The 16,711-nt window shown below is 43.7% G+C and overlaps 1 protein-coding gene across 1 annotated transcript in view; it reads left to right on the forward strand.

Annotated features, from left to right (window-relative positions):
* Nucleotides 1-16,711, forward strand: part of LOC8042723 (adenylate cyclase type 2) — a gene marked incomplete at its 5' end in the record, with an annotated part of 364,499 nt that overhangs the window by 231,338 nt on the left and 116,450 nt on the right. Inside the window, 1 exon segment of the mRNA XM_042291471.1 lies at nucleotides 2,971-3,122. Within this exon segment, the coding sequence (XP_042147405.1) occupies nucleotides 2,971-3,122 (152 nt within the window).

The following is a 16,711-nucleotide window of genomic DNA, read 5'->3' on the forward strand; positions in this document are numbered from 1 at the left end:
CTTAACAGGTTTAAACCAATAAAAACTAAATAAGCAGGGTCCTTTGACCAAAAAATAAATGTGTTATAAAAGCGAATTCAAAAAAAAAAACTTGGGGCATCGAAACCACGGGATCAGGAACGGACCAAAAAGCACATCCGAGCATGTATGATAAACTATTTATATTGTCGCTGTTTTGAAGTTTAAATGTTGATTTTCTATCCTTGTCATGGCCTGTGCCCTTTGGTAATCTTGGAAGATGACTACGAGGGTGATCCATGTTTTTTTTTTTTTTTTGAAAGTGTCTTGCTTAGGAGAAAATAATATGGAGTTCGAAATAACTAATCATTGTAGGTATATTATATTTTAGCGTGTCTAATATACTATGTGAACTATGTATTTACGTAAATTTTCTAGTTTTTTTTTTAAATTAGGAGGGCCGAGCACCGCGATGCCCACCGAAATATGTATGAATTCCAGGTGTATCGAACTATTTCTAGTCTATAGTTATTATAGTTTATTACGTATAAATTTTATTTATCTTCTGTAACTAGGAATAATGTATTGCTATCTTATATGAAAAAAAAAACAAAAGAAAAAACTCATACTTATACTTAGATTTAAAATCCGCGAGCCTGGGCTATCTCAGCTAGTGTTTGTATGCGTAGTGATTTCGTGATCTGATTTCTGATTTTAAAAAAAGGCGGGGGGGTGCAACACCTTTAAGATTAATAAAATTTCCATCTCGTCCTTTTTACGTTGTTTAGCGTGTCCCGGAGGATAGAGAAAACATCTCCTTCATTAAAAAAAAAAAAAAAAAAAACCGTGATTCCGCTGCATAATCGCAAAACAAATGTCGAGCTTTTTCCGCCACCTGCAGCTGCGAGGAGCCGCCGAAGGAACTACGGCGAGAAGCTTACGTGACCTCGCTCGGCTCTAAGCTGCAGCACAACGCCCGCTAATCTCAGCAGAGAGAGGGAGAGGAAGCGTCTTCCGAGATGGCACACGGGAACCTACATGGCACTCCGAATGACGTCACTAGGTGTGCGACCAGGTGTGACCCTAAAAACTGGAAGTGCCTCGAGGGGTGCCAGAAATGACAATATTTATATTTTTTCTTAGACAACAATTATCACACACAGGCGAACTCGGTTTCATGTTCTTTACTTTAGAAGTGTTAGAGGGCAACTTTTACAAATTTTTGACCGAAGTCCGGAAATCGCTGCACTACCGCTTTAAGGTTTCAAATTTTAACAGATCGGAATACGTAAGGTCTAAAAAGACAGTTATATTGCCGTTAAACAAAATAGGTTAGAGCAATGTTATCAGTTGCTAGTTTATTGTTGTTTTATAAATAGTTTAAAGGTATATTAAAACGAAATTTGGGCGCTTATTTCTTGGTCTATTCGTGTTCAACGGAGCATTATCACATCAAACACATCAGTTTCTTGTTAAAAAAAAAAAAAAAAAAACACGAAAAGGAATTTTAAAACGAATTAAACGATTACCAAAGAGCACCTGGTGGACGTCGTTAACGCCTCGTTTGTATTGCCCGTCTAAGAACATTGAAAGGGAGTGACAGTAACTGTCTCGCCTCCGGCCACGACGAGAGTAGAGCTGAAGGAGAACTAAGCGTCGCTGTGCCACTCCCCTCCCTACGACGATCTCTTTTGTTTGTCCCAGAAGCCGCTATTGTTCCTCTGCAAGATTAACCCGTCCTTCAAAATTCGTACAAAAACAGCTTTGGGGTTACTTGCGGTGGCCCCATCACTGGTGTGCTTCTGCGGCTTTCAGCGCATGCTACGAGCCATTGGTGTCTATCCCCGGCCATGTGAATCTCACGTGACCTCGAGGGGGGGGGGGGGGGGGGGGGTATTAGGACATACGTCCACAGAGCAGGATTGGCTGGGATAGCTCGCAGGGCGCCCGCTGCGGCCGGACGTGTGGTCCCGAGGCAAACTACGTCACGATTGCGGTGGATGTGACGTGCTCTCCCGCTGGTTGCTCTCCGAGCGTTTGCCAGAGGGGGCCCTTTATAACGAATAATGCAGCCATCAGGCGCAAAATAAAAACGTGCGATTGTCATTTACGGATATTGTGGATCATATTCAGCGTATTTGTAAACACGACGGGTATATTTCAAATTTCGTTGAAGTATCCCTTTAAAGCTTCTGAACAGGTGATATCGTAATGGGGTTTTCTTTTTGATTGCTATGGGAATTGCAATAGGTCAGTTCACACACAGCAGGAATTTTAATTTTGTTAAATACGAGCTACACAAGAGCCTTACCTCATACTTCATTGATATACACGCAACGCCTACTGCCGGCCAGTGCAGCCATCGCACAACGCAGCATCCTCTTCGAGGAACAGCCAATCCGGCGCGAGCGCCGTTGCCATACCGCGTATTGTTCACCGTTTACAAGTACGCCACCGAGTTAATGATGAAATCTGCGCAGTGTTGCTGGTACGGATTTTTAAAAGCAGTCTATTATCCGGCCTGCCCCACTGTTCGTGCACGTGCTCTGATCACGTATTAGACACATGGGCTGCGTCAATGCTCGGCGTGACTCGAATCAGCTCGTATTGAAAACGAGTATACTGCGTCAGAGGTCGGAAAGTACCCCGATACAACCATGCCCTTCCCAAGAAATGGCGACCGCACACGTTGCATGATGGGGTTTTTAAAATTTTCTATTGTGGTGATCGTTACGGTTCAAAAATGCGTCTTCCTGTGTTTTACATTCATGTTAGGAAGCTCCGGGCGGCACCGTTTTACGCCTTTAGTTGACTGCTTACACGCTTCTGAAGGTCGAAATATATTATTTTCTGTTATTTCAAATAACGTTTAAGGTAACTGGCACAACGATGTTAGGTCCCAAGTTGGCTCTAGGGTCGTTACTTTGAGCGTAGCGGAATTAATCGCTGTAGTTCTCCTCAACAGGGTGGACTCGACCTTTAAATGTTTTCACGTCCTACCGTTCCCCGCAGGAACAGCTGCTTCTGAGCGTAATCCCGGCATACATCGCTGCAGAAGTCAAGCGCAGCATCATGCTCAAGATGGCGGACGCCTGTCAGTCATCGACCAAACGGAGCCGTCAGCGTTTCCACGAGCTCTACGTCCAGCGTCACAACAACGTCAGGTAGTGTGACGTTTCGGGCTAATTCTCTCGACATCGTAATCACAAAGAAGATCTGGACGGCAGGGCATCTCTCTCGTATGTGCGACCTCGCGCTCGTTACCCTCCACCGTGCTTTCATTGCGCGTGCACTTCGAAGGTCACGAGACATCCATACGCTAAAGCGTTATCGGAGGAACGAAGCCCGTGCTGGGGGCAGACCAACTGAGACTTCCCTGCATGCCGTTTTGCCGTCGGTGACTGTTCAATATGCATTATTCACGACACGTGGTTTAGTCAGCTATAAAACTCCTGGTTTGCAAAAGTATGTTTGAAAAAAAGATGTGTCTTAATCGTACTGGGATAAGGTCAGGAGACATGTATATGTGCCGCGTGCGCGTGAGCTACATTATTCATGAGGCCTTATTTGCCGATTTTTTCGAGCTTGGGAATCAGACAAACCTGGCTGGCGCCCGCCACATTTAGCGGTCGACTGACGGTTTGCCGAGGCCCTATTTATATTTTAACGTTAAGCTCATTTAGTGGAAGTCAGCCTTATAAGTTAGAACACATTCGTTGGTGAAAACGAAAGCAGTAGTGAAACGTCAGTCTTGCGCTAGATTTGAGCTGGGAACTGAATTGTACTCAACATGTGCGGATTGTGTATTTATGCTTGATTTTGGTAAGTACCCTTCATATATACGGTGGTCACAGTTGATCTTAAGCTGTAAAATAAGCAGCAAAAAGCGTGCCTCCACATAAAAACCTCCAACTCCAGCCAAATGTGCATTGAGGTTGTAGGATTTACCTTATGTAAAATTTCAAACCGCAGTTCTCTTCCCGAAAAAGGATTAGACAAACAAACTTGCTAAAGTGAACGGCAGACGTGTCTGCACCTGACCGAGTTGGCGATTAATGTAACTTGTGCGTCGCACCCCGATAGGCGCGGGGGATTGTTGGCCTAGTGGGCACACGATACGGCTCTGGCGCACACCAGCTGGAAGCACGTGGAGCGAAAGCTTGCGCAGAAGAACCCAGTACTCCGGATTCCATCCCCACCCCTGCCCGTTTTGATCTGGGAAGAAATTGGGTTCTCTGTATGCTTATACAGCCTAGAACTTGGTCTGCCTCAACAGGCGACGAGTCTTCCAGCTGTAGATGAAAAATTTAGCCAATGCAGTACAACCGCTAGCCTCGGGTCTTTGACGTGCATCACGCAGTATCGAACGCGTGCATCACGCGTTCGATACACGAACGCACGCCGGTACGATGCTCATCCAGATCGAAACGGGCAGGGATGGAAATTGAACCCAGCATCCTGTGTTTTGCAGCGCGATCTTTCGCTCCACGTGCTCCGAGCTGGTGTGCGGTAGCCTACACGGCCACCTAACCCCCCCCCCCCCCCCCCCCCCCCCCCCGTTTCGATCTGGATGAGCATCGTACCGACGTTCGGTCGTGTATCACGACTGCGTGGCGCACGCTAAAGACCCCAGGTTGGTGGTTGTACTGCACTGGCTAAATTCCTCAGCTACAGCTGGGAGACAAGTCGCCCTTTGAGACAGACTAAGTTCCAGGCTGTAGAAACATATACGCAACATTATTTCCCGATAGGCGCAGCTAGCAGACGACAGAGTTCATCGTCTGCTCGCTGCTCTTTTCAGGTGATGACGCCACAAGTTCCATTTATCGCCAAATCGGTCGTCTGCGAACACTTCCACCGTTTACTTCGTAAAGTTTGCTTGTCATGTTTTACAGGCAGACAACTACGCCTTGAAATTTCACAAGGTAAAAACAACCAGCTCAAAGCGAATTACGCAAACATTTTACTTCCCTTTGTTTAAGCGCCCATTTTTCCGGCTCGTTTTACATCCTAAGATTAACTTTGGGCACCCCACATACAACAGTAACGCGAATTATTCTTTAAAATATTCCTCCTCGCGGTGCCTTCGCTCAAAGATGGCGTCATGCAACCAGGAGTAGAGAGGCTGGAAGAGGGAGTTTAGCGTTACTTCTCTGTTTTCAGAGGCAAAGACAAACGGTTTAGTTCTGGTGCGCATCGTAGAAAATCGCTTGGCGCAAAGCTCTAAGCAAAGACACGTACATTGATGGGAAGAGTTCAATCACAAAGGTGCTTCAGCGACTCACCAAGAAAAAGGCTCGAGAGCAACGAATAAAGGTTGCTTCATTCAGCAATTCACTCGCACTCGCCTTGAAGCATGGGACAAAATAAGAGGAACACGCATATTTTCACTTTTTTTTTTAGTCAAATTAAACATTTTCCCGAGGAATACTAGAAGTATAGTTCTAGGGCCGGTATTAAATGTCTCGGACACTGTAGATCTATGGAGGCAATTCAACGCGCGATATTTTGACCATGTTCTGGATATCTTCGTCCTTAGCCCCAAGCAAATGGAGGCTTCACTGCCCGGGGTAACAGAAACTTAATTATCTACCGGTCACTGTTTGCTGAACAAATATCAGGCCAAATCCTGGCATTTTTGCGTGGATTGAGAACAAACGATGCCGAGCGGCAGCAAATAAATGTATATATTTAAAAAAAATGTTAATTTATTGTTTCGCAAAACAATTTGAGAACCTGTAGTCACGGATTTGCAAATTACACACTATTGTTCCTGTTCTTTTACGAGAACAATTACCGGTATAACTTTTGTTTCAGTATTTTATGCCGAAATAAGCTTCTTTGATTAATACTTCGAACATAGATAAAGTTTCGAGCAAATCAAGTTTTTAGGAAAATCTTTAATTTTATTGTCACCGTGCGAATGAGATGCGTAAAAAAGGACACTACTGAATATATTTCAACGTCCATTTGTTTGTACAGGTAGATTTTATGACGACAAATATCCTAAAGGAAGGACGTAAAGGACTTCATTATACGGAGAAAGAAAATATAAAATATAATCAAATGCGGAAATGAGAGCTTCGCATTTTCTTTCTGCGTATGACGCAGGACTCATTGTTGAGTCAAGAGAGAATTCAATCAATACGACAGTTCTCAATTATAATGTAGTGATTGCGCAGGCGAGCTGGTGGATGTTAACCATTTTGTTCTTAGCCCGAGACTGAGGCAGGAAAAGAGGAAAGTTTCGAAGTAGAAGAAAAATGAACAGTCGAGGACACGTCTCTAACACAGCTAAAGACAAGTTTATTTGGTCACCTTCTTATATACACTCCACAAACTTCACCACAGCACCTTCCCGATCTCGAAAGCCAAAAGATAACAAAGGTCTCACATCTTTCCACCACAATTGTCAAACGACCTTGACGTTTTCCACAAAGCAATGAACAATAGCTCCCCTCATCCGGAAGACACTTCCGGATGAGGGGAGCTATTGTTCATTGCTTTGTGGAAAACGTCAAGGTCGTTTGACAATTGTGGTGGAAAGATGTGAGACCTTTGTTATCTTTTGGCTTTCGAGATCGGGAAGGTGCTGTGGTGAAGTTTGTGGAGTGTATATAAGAAGGTGACCAAATAAACTTGTCTTTAGCTGTGTTAGAGACGTGTCCTCGACTGTTCATTTTTCTTCTACTTCGAAACTTTCCTCTTTTCCTGCCTCAGTCTCGGGCTAAGAACAAAATAGTTCTCAATTCTTCGTTTTGCGCCGAGCGGAAAGCGGAGAACAAGCAGCTGACAGCCATTGGGATTTCCTTTGCCAGCAGGTGCCGCCAATATCAAGCACAATCTTGTTTTATCAATGATTATGTTGGTGGTTGGGCACTAGACAACGCGAATTTTAGCGTGGCGTTACCACTGTTCTGTTACTGTTACCACCGTGCTGAAACCGGGCCGGGTACCCAAAAAGGAAATGTTTCCTCTAATCGTTAATACATACGGCGCTGCTTGGAAGAAAAATGGGTGTACAAGATGGACGGCTGTGGAAATGGTTTCTTCGTGGTGTGTTCCCGGGTAGATCGTCACGGCGGCATCAATAACGGCATGGTGGTAAATCTTGGCTAAAATTGTTACTAGAAAGCTTTAGCAGAGCCCCCACATCGAAACTTTATTTTGTGGTAATTATAAAGTAATGAATAATGAAGGCGATACATTTGATCGTATTAGTCGGTGGCAGAATAAACATGCGCACTTGTACCAGTCTTCGCTCGGTGCCGTCACTCTTACTTTGATTGTTGTCGAGGGTATAAAAAAAAATCTCGCACTAGAGGTGAGACTGACTCCACTATGGACGAGATCTCGCTTGGTACTCTACAGAGTAAACATTTTCGCACCCTTTTTGGTTTAAATGATGTGTCCCTGAAAGGTGTATTCAGACAGCGGACAAATTAAAAAAAGAAAAAAAAAACAGGTCCGCGGATCATAGACATGTGCGTTTCACATGACCTTGACGTCATTACTAAGAAATCCGCAGTTCCGCGTTTAGTTTGCGGATCGGGCTCAAAATCCCATGGTTACCGTTGACCGAAGTGAGGACTGCGAGTCCGAGCTCGTAGCTTCGGTTGCTGCTTTTGCTGCACGTGCTACCAAACAAGCTCAGTACCTCTCAAAGGTGTGCCCTTGCGCCTATAGCTTTCGCTATAGGCAAAGATGAAGGGTGCCATCGACGAAACGGCGTTCGGTACTCGTGAAGAATCTCTGCAACTGCAGTGCCTTCCATGCGGTCAGTACCAAACAACGATATAGAACGCCAACTCTGGCCTCGGCGAAGATATGCAGTGGCTGCTTCTGCCGGAATGGGCCTTACATGGCAGGTGAGATGATTGAACGTTGACTGATTCATCTAAACGGCGCAGTTGCAGTTGCCCGGTTATATTTGTCTAACATTTCCACAAAAAGGTAAAACGTTGTTTAAAAAAACAAAACGCAACGCATCTTTGAGCTAAAAGCAAAGAGTAAAACGAAAATGGCCGAGTTTCTGAGGACGAGTGCGGTGTGCGGAGGTTCTACCACGGCCTCCAGTTCGTAGAGTGCCACAGCCAGGCATTCACAGAAACCTACCGAGAAGATGAGGGTTCTTATGCCACAGGTAACCCAAAGGCGATTTGATGACTCCTTGTTTTACATTGACGAGGCTGCCGATGTCTAGCCTCAATCAAGGCGACAAAGTTGGAATGAGCGTGGACAATCATAAACGTTGGCTTGGGCAATATAAACGCTTAAAGAGGAGTCGGAAACGCGTTTATCAGCTAGCTTGATAAAAAAAAAAAACTGTCGGGAAGGGACTCGAGAGAGTTAAGGAACACGGCAATAACGCATGAATTTTTGTTTAACTTTTCAGTTATCCTGCGGAACAGAGCTGGGATTTATTGTGGCTGGTACGCCAGTATTCCTGCATTGACGCGCCTTACACACATCGTGCACAGCAACAGGCCTGAGCGTGAAACCATCAGGGTTGCCTGGGAAGTGCCTAAATAGAAAGAAAATTAAAGACGCATACTCAACCACCGAATGGGAAATTGCGCACCGTCGCGTTCAATAAAATTACCGATATCTTCACGGCAATGATGATTGATATTGTGGTTGGTAATTTTAAATGAATAATGGCGAACCACTATTGAACATTAAACAAAAGAGGTTTTATACGGTGTCACACAGAAGTGTGTAACTAATTGAATGTCACCTATACCATTCGAGAAAAACTAGGTATGTATTCTTTTCCGCTTAAATTCTAATGCTCCACAAGCTATAAACATATTTAGGAACAAATTATCGATTTGCAAAGTCAGACCGATTTCATAGCATTTCATTCTTGAGCCATATTGAACATTTTTCAAACTTAGCGTTTGCCTGTTTATTCATAATTCAGTCAAATAAAAATAAAGATCATTTTAACAACGCGAGATAGAAAATCCCCTGATGAATGGGAATAGGAAGAGAAATCTAAGCACGTTCACCTTTTTCTTGAAATAACATCTATATTCCATGTTTCACTACTATTCTTGATAGTCATAAATTACCGCACGGTTTCGCGTCGTGGTATTGAAAACCGTTGTTACATTTTGCTATGAGATTGCAAACATACGTATTCTAATATCGTTTGGGGCTTTTAGGTAACTACGTTTGCCTTCCGCATTATATATATTTATTGCCGTTTGTGTTAATCGAGGTCGGTTCCTGTATTCAAATGCTAAGACCTATGTCTAAAGTTTGCAATAAGAAAGGACGTAAAACATCGTCGCTTTTTAAAGTTTCTTTACATGCGGCAGGATCGAAGACAGTAATTACATGAAATAGCATATAAACACATTCGGGTCAATAAGGTATCAACTAGTGGCGACCGTTAAATGAAACACAGTCAAGTAATACCTTTCTTAAATGGGCCGTTTCAACGATCATGAGCCAACGATTGTTGGCACGTCCCAACTGTCATCAAGTTTAAGTATGTCGTCCGCTGTGACCAGGTGTTATACAGTGCATAGGCTTAACAACCCCAACTTTCGCTCCCAGTTGAAACCGACACAAAACCAAAACTGATGTCACATCACTTTTTTTTTAAGTGATGCAAATGAATTATGTGCGCACTCTTTATTCATTATAACCGTTTACCACAAAATGTAACTACCTTTTTGTTTTAGTAGAGAAACAATAATTAGGACGTTTCACACAAATTTAAGCAAGAGAGGCACAACGAAAGTCTTATCGGCACCGACATCACAAGGGCCGCGCTCGCCGAGCATGGGTACAGTCACTGATCTCTACGTCTATTTGCTGGATCGCGTTTGGCCAGCTCCGCCAATGGACGGGAATGCGGCCACGGTCGGCCATCTTTTTGGTAGAGTTATGTTATCTCTAGCCACCATAGTAACATGGCGGACAGCGCAAAGGCGACAGGCAGCCACAAAATAACCGTGGATCTAGTACACTGTACCGTGGGTGATATTTCGTGCTTGATTGAAGTTGTTCGACGAAGCAGATTCTTGAAACCCGGCGTGAACGGAAGCCTCATCTTTGAGGACCTGGCGAAAGTTCTACGAAAGCGCAGCACCGTGGGAAAGCAGCGCAGCTCGCATCGAAAGCAGATTCCGTACCGGTGTCTGCTTTCGATGCTTCTTTCAATGCGACTTTCGATGCGTGCTGCGCTGCTTTTACCCGGTGCTGCGATTTCATGAAACTTTCACCGGGTCCTCAAAGATCGGGCTACCGTTCACGCGGGTTTCAAAAATATGTTTTGTCAAACAATTTCAATCAAGCACGAAATATCACCCACGCTATTTTGATGGCAGCCTGCCACCACAACTACCACAACGCTGTCTGCCCTGGATGGATGATAGTGGCTGCAGCAACTTACATTGGCTAGAGATAATAGAACTCTACCAAAAAGATAGCCGCCAGTGGCCGTATTCGCGGAGTGGGCAAATGCGATCCAGCAATTGTCATAGAGATCAGTGGGTACAGTGAACTAGAACAGGGGTAGTGGAAAAATAGCCGGCCTCTAGGTGAGGCACCTCGTGTAGAACCTACCAGGTAGCGCTGGTGTTCGATTCCGCAGCACTTCTGCCAACGAAGTTCGCGCCAAGCGTAGCTGTCTTTGATCTTAGCGGTTCATTAGTGTGGCCTTTGTATGCTTTAAGGGTGCTTCAACGTCTATGAAATAACGTTTAAAGCTTACTTGGGCAATGTAGTGAAAACCGGGGTAACCAGTCTTGTATGCTGGCACGTTGCGGTGCGCATCCGTCTTCTTTCTCTTCGTTTTCATTGCTTAGCGACAAGACTCGAACCTATGTGATCACAATGCCAAGCACTTGACATTCATGAAAACAAATTGCAAAAACGACCATAGACACCACACGAGTCATCTGAGAACGTACGCGATGCCATATCCCATGTTACAGTAGACATGTCCTCCGAATTTCGACAACAGCGCCGCTCGCGGCAGTCTACACTTCTGGCCTCACACGGCCGATGGGGCGCCGCCGACGCTTTTTCCACTGCCCCTATATTCTAGTTCACTGTAGCATGGGCTTCCGCAACGTGCCGTGATCGTTTTAACGGCAGGTCTGGCGCCGAATCATACCTCTTTCGACAATGTTTGCTGCTACTACACTTTTTAGACACCTCTCCCAATCTTCCGGAATAGTAAGCGCTTCGCTGGTGTTGGCCATTGGCGGCAAGCGGCGGACGACACTATTTTTTGATCTTTCGGGCGAACACCCACCACTTAACCAAGGTAGGCAAGCTCAGTTCAAGTCAATGATTGTTAGCGGCTCAGTGACAGTTGGCGCCGCCCTGAACCTCTGGCCGATTGCGATTGAGTCAGTGTTTTTGGCTTAATAACAGTTGCCAACACTCTTGTAACTAGGGTAGCTATCTAAACGAACGCTAAAAGTGGTCCGTATAATAATAAAAAAAAAAGACGACGACTTGTGCACTTGTTGTAGCGCGGGCAGTTCGGTGCGATTGGTTACTTCCAATTTAGTCGAGTCCGCGGACCTGGCAGAGACCTTGCCGAACCAGAAAAAAGCGGCAATTAAACGGGTTTAAAATCTCGATAACCGTGTTACGGCAGCTGCGCGGATTTAATTTATAATGTTTGCCCACATGATGCACAACATTCAAAAGATCCGCGGACTGGTCCCCGGACTACGTTCCTCTGGTCCGTGAATCAGCTCTTGAGTTCGGCATGTTTTTTTACTTTTCCCTGGAACATGGCGAATTTTGAAACACTAAGAAGGTGACGTCATCAATTTCATAGGAACTTGTCCGGGGACATATACGCCGTGTTAATGTACCTTAAAGGGACCAATAAACGATTTTAGACAATTTTATTTACTGCATATTATTCATGGGAGCAAAAGAAAACTAGAACGCGAAATTAGGAAACCAAAATCCTGATTTCTGGTATAAAAGTTTGGCAAACAAAAAAGGACTATACCTTACACTTTCTCGCAACGAAGCTAAGTGAATGAATGGGTGGATTAATGAATGAGTTGTGGCGAAACTTTCTGTAATGGGCGGTAGTTTGCGTCACCTATCAAGATAACCGATATATTCGCAATGTCGGAGTTCCCCACCCCCCTCCTTTTTTTTTTCTGAGCACGTTAGTTCAATTTAGCTTCCGTACTAGGTACTAGTAGTAAGTCACTCGAACTGTGCTCGCAAACGATGAAGTCATCGATGAATACACTTGACGGAAGTGACCGAGTTCAATATCTGTTTGCAGAAGCCGCACCTTCAACGAAAACACGAGAGGTTTTTTGTGGGTTTCTCCGCGAGAAATTCCATAAGAATTCATATTACTTCGTTTTTACCGTTTTGTGTTCAGAGCCTAAATGGTAACCTAGCCACCCCTCCATGGCCGGTTCCGGCGCCAAACTTCTACAGTCTTCTTTGAGCGACTCTCGTTTTGCCGCGTGGGCGTCCCAGCGTACGGAACGGGGCGCATACTTTCACTTTACCAAAACATTTCTAGCTATGCTTCACTCAGCTTGGGCGTATCCATAGCCATGACGTTGACCACACAAGCGTCGCGGACCAACAAGTCCTACGAAGAAGTCGACGTTTATGGAAACCTCAGTTGGCGACGTCATTTCGACGTCCTTGCATCAAAACGTCGACGCCAAAACGTCGTTCCGACGCAACGCAACACTTGACTGACGCGGCTCCCTCGCTTGGCTGGGAGAACTTTCGTTTCCGGTAGAAAGGCACGCTTTACGTCACGGCCACGTGTTTTCACATGTTGGCGGCCGATTCCGGTGGAGTCGAAAAGGAAAGCAGACTTTAATTTTCATCGTTTTTGGTGCAAAACTGGAGAAAATACAGCGAAAACGGATTCCTGCTTCGGGTTTCATGAACAATAAAGATTAATTGGGGTCTTCATTAGGAAAAAGCTGGATAATCATTACATGGCTCCTTTAACTAACACCTTTCGTGGTGGTGTAGGAAAACGCGGTAAAAAAAAAAGCTGTAATTCCTCACATTTTTAAATCAGGGTGTAATTTTGCAGCACACCTTTTTAGAAAAATGTTATGGCTGCAGTACACCCTTCCACATTTGTAGGGCAGTCAGGACGGTTAGTAAAAAAGGCGTAATAGATGACGCCCATAAAATGGGTTAATATCTGGGACCTCATCAAAATGGTGTGTGGAGAAATTATTGCAAACAAGTTGAAACATACCTGTTCCAATTAACTGTCTTGTTTTAATTAGGATGCTTCATAAGGTAACAGCGCACAAGATATGCAGACAAACTGAGGGCAGAAGCGCACGAGAAAGGAACACTCACACAGCAGTGACTAATAACTCTTGTTTTGTAATCCGCATTTCGTATACTTCGTTGTCTACTAATATAAAGACGCCAGTTAAAAAAAAAATTGTTTCCTAGAACCCGCGGCCAACCTACAGAAAACGACTGACATTTAACCCAAATGTATTTGAACCGCTCTATCATTTTATTCTAGAAACGCTTTCATTACACGATCCTTAAAAAGAAATGAAGCGGCATCTCGCGATTTTACAGAAATTTTAGGCCAAAGTACAAAAGTAACGCCAGTCTTTGTTTAAAATATTCTTCCTCGCCGGCGCCTTCGCTCAAAAATGGCGTCGTGCAACCAGGAGGAGAGAGGCTGGAAGAGGGAGTTTTACATACTTTTCCGTTTACAGAGCAAATTTCGATAGAGGGTTTAGTTTTGGTGCACACCGTAAAAAAATCGCATGACGCGGTGCTCTACACGTAAACATGTACAATAATGGGTCGAGTGCGATCGCATATGTGTTTCAGCAATTTCACCAGAAAAACGGCTCGAAGGCACCACATGAAAGTTTCTTTCTCCAGCAAGTCAGTCGCACTCACCGTGAAGCATGCGTCAAAATAGGAGAAAGGCTCGTGTTTTCAATGTGTGATCTTGATTTTAAATTTAAATTCAAGATTTGAGGAGGATCACAGTACAAAGAACTTCGACGGCCGAGAGTATAGATGTCTCGAGCACTGATAGTTCAATGAAGGCAAAGCAGTATGAGATTTACTAACCATGTTGTCGATATCTTTGTCCTTAGGCCCAAAGAAATCCAGGCTTCGCTGCTTGGATTCACAGAAATTTTATTATCCGCCGGTCCCTGTTTGCTAAACAAATATAAGCCCAAACTGTGGAATTTTGGCGTGCACTGAAAACCAAAGATGTTCAAAGGCCACGAATAAATGAAATATTTGAAGTGTGTTTTTTAATGTATTCACAAAACAATTCGAGAACTTGCAGCCAGGGATTCACAAATTGCGCTAGTTTCTCTGCTTTTACGATAGCATTTAACGTTACAGCTTTTTGTTTCGTATTTCGTGCCGGCATAGGTTGTTTTGATTAACACTTTGAACATTGATGAACAAATAAAGTTTTGAGCTAATGAAGCTTTCAGAAAAATCTTTCATTTCATTCTCGCCGTTGCAATGAGGTGCCAGAAAACTGACACACGTGAATATATTTCTCTGTCCTTTGTACAGATAGAAATTATGAAAACAAATATTATAAATGAGGGACGTAGAAGGACTTCATTTAGACAGAGGAAGAAAATATAAAATAGAATCAAATGCGGAAATGAGAATCCTGCATTTCCTTTGTGAACACGACGGAGTTCGTATTGTCGAGTCGATGAAGAATTCAATCAAGGAGGCAGTTTTTATTTTTTAATTTTCCGCCGAACGAATGCAGGACAAGGAGCAGCTGTCAGGCGTTACGATTTGTTTCGCCTGTAGGTGCCGCCACTATTAATCGCAATCCTGTTTTAAAAATGATTATAGCACTTGCGTACTGGACAACGGCACATTATAGCGCAGCGTAACCACAATTCTGTTCATAGGGAATTTTAGCAAAGCGTTACCATGTTCCGCGTTCCAAGAGCCCGGATGATACCATGACCACAATGTCCAATATTAACACCATACTAACACCGTATACACCACCCCGATGTTACCACCACACCAAAACCCCTTCGGCACGCTAAAAAAAGTACATGGCCAGAAATTTGCAACAAGCAGTTCTAGTTGACTTACCTGTCGCCGTTTGGCATATCCACCTTTAACTTTTACGCTGTGTGGAAATTCCTTCTAAAGCAAAGTGTGTGCTGAGTGAAAAACAAACAAACAACATAATTCAAAGTTCAAAAAAAAAATACAATGAGTGTCTTGCGGTTGCAACATACTGATAACTGTATCATTCTCCATTACCATTTCATTGAGATGCTGCGATTCAAGAAAGGACATCGGAACTTCTAAAGAATTTCGCAAAAATCACCTCACGCTTTTCTATAGTTCGTATAGTTGACTTTGGGTGGTGTATAGGTAGGTAGCTTAAAATATAACTGTGTTGTGAGTGAGCATTTGACATAAAACTAATTCTAATACTAGTGGTTCATTCCGTACAGGGCGTATCTAAGGACGGATTGTCAGCTTATGAAACTCAAGTACATAACTCAATGACTTATATTCACTTTCCGTCTGGTAATATATTGTCAATAATAATAAAATGCAGATGAATTAAGAGCCAAAAAGAAACGTTTAATGAAGTGACCTTGGGCCTACAAACTTAAAGAGAAAGGTTACACGCATATTGCGTCGGCGACGGAACACTCTCGAGAAAAAAGGGTGTAAAAGGGCGTATCGTTACACCCTTTGTCCCATATAATACACACTAAGATTTCATTTCGACGTACTGAGCCCTATCGTCGAATAGACCGGCCCCAAATTTTACGAGGGGCTTGATAACGGTGCGATATAACTTATCGAATAGCTAAAATTTGTATCAAAGACCACATAAAGAAAACACCGAGTTTTTGCAGTGGAATAAAAAAAAAAAAAAACCGATTTTTTTTTGTAGTCAGTAAAACGTACTTTAGCTATTTAATAAGTTACATCGCACTGTTATCAAGCCCCTCGTAAAATTTCGGGCCGTCTGTTCGACTGTAGGGTGCTGTACGTCGTATTGAAGTTTTGGGGTGTATTATATGGGACAAAGGGTGTAACGATACACCCTTTTACACCATTTTTCTTGAAAGTGAAGGGTGACTGACCCGAAGCAGCGTGTTATCGCTACTTGCATACACGCGGGAGGTTCAGGGCTGTTCTGGACAAGAACACTCTATGAGAACCGAGAATGAGTTGGTATGTCTCAGAAGAGCACAGAATTAATAAAATAAGGATCAGATCCGAGCGAAATTTTAGCCCAATTCCTCTCTTTGTCAGTCGTATGCAATGCCAACTCAGCTCTTTTTTATTGCAAAAAAAAGTAATCTATGAACAAATTTATAACTGCGCAGTCGGCAGCTTCCAACTAGTTCATTCAAATTTGACATTTTTACAGCAGTCACAGCAGATTAATCTCTCACATGCCGATCACAACACTAGTGACTGAGGGAAAGAAAACTTGGCAGATACTGCAGAAACGTCATTTGGGTGGTTTCTTACGAGGGCAACGCGTAATGTTACACGTAAGAGTTTCCCAGACGTTACTTTTAAGCATCTCCTTCACTAAGGAGCTGACATAGTAAACATCCTGAACCAAGTATTGCCATTCAAGGTTCCCTTTCTCTTTTACCAATGTGTGATCAGTGGGGAGATTCCATATTGCATGTGACCAATCCAAATCAATATTTCGGAGCTTAGCGTGGATACTTGCTTGCCAACATCTAGGAACTTTATGGAGTGCCATGTT

This window comes from Ixodes scapularis, unplaced genomic scaffold, assembly GCF_016920785.2.
Source record: "Ixodes scapularis isolate PalLabHiFi unplaced genomic scaffold, ASM1692078v2 PGA_scaffold2__306_contigs__length_199485367, whole genome shotgun sequence".
In the NCBI taxonomy this organism is placed as follows: Eukaryota; Metazoa; Arthropoda; class Arachnida; order Ixodida; family Ixodidae; genus Ixodes; species Ixodes scapularis.